This window comes from Drosophila miranda (genome assembly GCF_003369915.1).
Source record: "Drosophila miranda strain MSH22 chromosome Y unlocalized genomic scaffold, D.miranda_PacBio2.1 Contig_Y3_pilon, whole genome shotgun sequence".
Classification (NCBI taxonomy): domain Eukaryota; kingdom Metazoa; phylum Arthropoda; class Insecta; order Diptera; family Drosophilidae; genus Drosophila; species Drosophila miranda.
This window is the reverse complement of record NW_022881625.1, coordinates 1,254,651-1,259,462: the sequence shown is the minus strand read 5'-3', so window position 1 is coordinate 1,259,462 and position 4,812 is coordinate 1,254,651. Positions and strand designations below refer to the sequence as shown.

The window sequence follows — 4,812 nt, the reverse complement described above, 5'->3', positions numbered from 1 at the left end:
GACGAAGCCGCGTTGACAGAAGTTGTTAAACCGCCGCAATTTTCGCATTTAGCTGGGTGCGGTGGACGAAACCACCGCACTTTACACAGGCGAAGCCGCGTTGAAATCTTTGTGTTTTATGATTCTCTTTGTGGTTTGTGATTTGAATATATGTTTAGTGGCGCACAGAATTTTAATTTACATTGGCGAGAAAGAGGAAATAAAGCTTGTCGGTAGTGGTTGGGAAGGGGAATGTGAATGTGTGTGGGGCGAGTTGGGAAAATGGCTGCTTGGCTTGGCGTCGGCATTTTAATGTATTCCTTATTGGCGTTAATTAAGAATTTTTAACAGTTTAGTTGGGCGGCAAACAAGTTAAGGGGCTCGTTAGTCGCCCGACGTGTCACACCGCTTCATCTCCCTCGTCGATCATCTGTAACTGTATCTGTATCTGTATCTGTACAAAGGAGCCTAGAATTTCTTAGATCTGTGTTCTTCTACCATCCTCTACATGGATTGGTTCCACATTAATCCTAAAGATGCACAAATTTTATAGCTTAAAAAAAAAAAAAAACACATACAATAATCGCATATCACATGTTATGTTTTTTGTGGAGAGGGGGAGGGTTCCAAAGTATTTACACGGTCCAATGTTTGCACGGGTAATATAATGGAGATTCTCTTGGTAAAGATTTTATTCGTAATTTATTCGCCCAACTATCGAGAAAGACTCGCGTGTGCCGTACGATACGATATCGTCTGTGGGCTATATATGTATGTATATTGATGTGTGCATATGTATGTACAATCCGAAGAGAGGATTACTCTTGTTTTGTTCTCTTTCCTAGATGATAATATCGTATCAGTGGTTCTGGAAGGGGGTGCTTAAACCTACGACGAAAGCTATAATCCAGTGGATGGGTCGGAATAGGTGTCCTGTTCCTCCGCTCAGACATAGACCTCTCCTGTCTTGGCCTCGGGACTGTGTTTGGCGAGGGTTGAGGTAGCACTCGTGGCCGTTGCCGTTGCCGTGGCGCCGCTCTGGGGCAGGGCGATCGTGCCACCGGATGAAGAGTTGTCCACTGTATCCACTGTGGGGGCTCCTGCCGAACGCACCGAGGAGCGCACTGTGGGGTCCTGCAGGTTGAAGCTCAGACTGAAGCTGTTGTTCCGCGAAATGTTGCCGTTGCCGCTGCCGTTCAGGGGCTTCACGGACAGGAGGGCCGTGGTGGTGATGCCGCCGCCGCCGCCCGCACCCGGCCCCACGGTCATGCCGTTGCTGGAGCCACTGTTGCTGTAGCCGTCCTGCTCCTGGGCCAGGTCCACGATGGACAGGGACGAGGGGAAGCGCTGGATGGAGAGCGAGACGGGGATCGTGGTGATGACGTCATTGGGCTCGTAGCCACTGGCCGTTGTCGTGATGGTCGGCAGCTGGGCGTTCGCAGCGATGGGAAGGATGCTCAGGGTCCCCGTGGGAATGGTGTACCCGCCGCCGCTGCTGTTGGCCATCGTGAAGGGAAACGACAGCGTGGTGATGTTCGTGGCAGCGGAGAGGGCTACGGAATCGAGAATCGAAGAGAGAGAGATTGTGGTTGGAGTATCTGAATCTGCATCTGCGGGAGTATCTGTGCCCGGTACTCACTGCTGTGAACTCGCTGTAAATGATGACCACTGCGGGCAGGGTCAACGCCTCGACGCAGCACATGAGGAACACAAAGAAGAGCCACGCGATCTCCCCGCAGGTGGAGAAGCGGAAGAGCTGCAGGAAGCCGATCGGCTGTGTGGGCTCCAGTCCTGCGGCCACCGGCGCCTCATCCAGGGACTTGCCATCGGTTGTCGTCGTGCCAGAAGCCTCGTCCATCTATCGGTACGACGAAGGACGGAGGAATAGTGTTACTCGAGCCAAGACCCGCGATTTATTCACAGACACGGACAGAGACAGACGGCACGCAAAGGTTAATTCAATTACTGCCACACTCTCAGAGGCATGTATCTGTATCTGTGGCTGTGGCAAGGGTACAGCAGCTACTTTGTATCTTTTGCCATAGTTCTCTCTCATTGACCCGCGGGGTTAACGAGTAATAGAATCTACCGTTTATTATTGGACATTCCAACGCCAATTTGGAGCGATTCGATTCGATTCCCTTTCAGAGGCCCGTACAGAAATCTGTGTGGCGCCATTCGCCCCCTGCCCCCTCTCTTTGTGGTGGGATTGATGATCACCTTTTAATTGATTTTCAACACTTTGATCCTTCAGATACTGTATCTATGCACTGATTTCTGCAGAAGATCCGTTACTGCTCACTCGGACCGCCCAAGCGCGACTGCTGGAACACCGTCCGCGGAGCCACCCATTTATGTTGATTCCCCGATGTGGATGCTGGACAGAGTACTCGGGCTTGGGCATGAGTACTCGTGAGTGTATCGTATCAATCGCTCGCTTTGGGGTTCACAATTCTAATTGATCTCCGCTTTCCGCTCTTGGGGTAGGTTCCGCCGAAAGAGGCGCTTCAATTTACAATGAGAGCAAAAGAGACATTCTGTAGAGGGTTTTTCTTTTCTTTGCTTTTCTTTTCTTTATTCTTTTTCTTTCATTTGGAGGGTGGAAGGTGCAACAATCTAAAACGGAGGCAGACTCTTGAGCCTCCTGCTGGTGCGCAGCACGAATGGTGCCGGCTGATTTGTACCGGCATTTCCTCCAGCGGGAACGACTTCGGGAGCAGCTACGGGAGCGACTGCGGGAGCGACTCCGACCGACTCGCCTTCATCGTCCGAGCCCCCGAGCATTACGCTGTCCAAAGTAGTGCGGGACGCCCGCAGTGTCATCATGTGCCGGGTGCTGCGTTCGCCCAAGGTGTTGCGCACCTTCAGGCAGCTCTTCTGCGACAGGGTTCTTTTTTTTTCGCCCGTACCCAGGGCGAGGACGCGGCGCTGGCACTCGCCGAATGCCACGGCATGGCTGCTGGTGGGCCCGTCGTCCTCATTGCCGGGACGTTCAAAAATCGTCTCGAGACCGGTGGGCCTCGACTTTGCGATGGTCTGCGATGGCGCCTGAGAACCGGTGGTCGGCGTCAGGCTGGGCTTCTTGGCCAGGCGGCTGGGACTAAGACTGGGCCTGGCGGCGCTCTGGCTCTTGCTCTTGCAGGCGCGCGGCGGCATTTGGCGCCGAACCATAGTCGCGGTTGCCACAGATCCTGTATCCCCCGGTATACTCCCGGCTGAAATGAGACGAAATGAGAAATGAGTTACGACTGTCCGATGGCCGCAGAACCGAGTACTTCCTTTACCTTTAGCTTTGCCTTCAAGTTTTTTCTTTGCAGGCATTTCTCGTATCTTTTTCCGTCTCCTGGGTAAACCTTTCGACTTCTCAAACGAGCAACGAGCAACGAGCCTCTTTGGGTTGAGGGCTCTCAGTGCTCCACAGGGGAGGGGCTGAGAGGCTGGGGTGTGAGCCGCCAGCAACCAAGCGCGTTGCTTTATTAATATTTGTGGGCAGTATATGTCTTAATTTAATTTATGTACATTTTTGTGTTTGTTTTACAATTCAACTATTGAGTCTCAATACCCACGCTACAAGGAGTGGAAACAGCAGCCAAGAGAGAGAGCGATCCCAATACCCACGCTACACGAAGGAGAAGCAGCAGCCAGAACAAGAGCCACGAAGAGGGGAATAGTCGGATCTCTCCCACTCCGACCAGTGACGCCGATGTGATCAACAACTCTCCCCGGCCAGCCCGAAGCCAACGCCTACAAGGGAGACCGAGAGAGAGGCCGCCGTCGCGAAACTGAGAGAGAGTTTTTCATTTAAAACAATGGGGGAGCAACACCGGAACCAGATCCCACAGGAACCACGACGAGCATCACTAGCATTAATACCGACGTCACACGAAGGGGAAATCGCACCCAAGAGAGAGCCAGGGCTGGACCGATCCCATACCTTTGTCACACGAAGGGGAAATGGTAGCCGAGAGCGATCCCAATACCCACGCTACAAGGAGGTTAAACAGCAGCCGAGGAACTCCAGCGCCACCGCTCCTATACGCCATCTACATATTTGTATATGTACTAAATTCAAATAATACATGCCATATTTTACATTTTACATGTAGTTGCAGTGTTTTTGGCTGAACAATGGGAAGGTAACACTAGTTACAGTAGTGGTAGGTATTCGGTATTTTTATGCAAGTATTTTGAGTAAAGAAAGTTAAGGTAACACTAGACTTAGGTTTTCTTTTACAATGGATTGCGTCTTTTCAGTCCGTTCCCGTCCTCGGAGCGGGCTTCATATAAGTGGCGGCGCAAGGCTGATCCTCATATCAGCATCAGCATAGGCCCTGTAGTTGGATGGGTGCGTACCGCCGCAACTTTGGCATTTAGCTGGGTGCGGTGGACGAAACCACCGCACTTTACACAGACGGAGCCGCGTTGACAGAAGTTGTTAAACCGCCGCAATTTTCGCATTTAGCTGGGTGCGGTGGACGAAACCACCGCACTTTACACAGGCGAAGCCGCGTTGACAGTAGTTGTGTGTGGTTTAAGAAATCTTTGTGTTTTATGATTCTCTTTGTGGTTTGTGATTTGAATATATGTTTAGTGGCGCACAGAATTTTAATTTACATTGGCGAGAAAGAGGAAATTAAGCTTGTCGGTAGTGGTTGGAAGGGGAATGTGAATGTGTGTGGGGCGAGTTGGGAAAATGGCTGCTTGGCTTGGCGTCGGCATTTTAATGTATTCCTTATTGGCGTTAATTAAGAATTTTTAACAGTTTAGTTGGGCGGCAAACAAGTTAAGGGGCTCGTTAGTCGCCCGACGTGTCACACCGCTTCATCTGCCTCG

At 51.4% G+C, this 4,812-nt stretch overlaps 1 protein-coding gene across 1 annotated transcript; it reads right to left on the bottom strand.

Annotated features, from left to right (window-relative positions):
• Nucleotides 1–2,577: 2,577 nt before the first annotated feature.
• LOC117194676 (protein tantalus-like) lies at nt 2,578–3,333 on the bottom strand. Its single transcript, XM_033399189.1, has 2 exons — nt 3,264–3,333; nt 2,578–3,194 (listed from the first exon to the last, which is right to left on the bottom strand). The coding sequence occupies exons 1-2, from the start codon at nt 3,298–3,300 to the stop codon at nt 2,596–2,598; spliced, it is 636 nt and encodes a 211-aa protein (XP_033255080.1). The 5' UTR covers nt 3,301–3,333; the 3' UTR covers nt 2,578–2,595.
• Between the last annotated feature and the right edge of the window lie 1,479 nt (nt 3,334–4,812).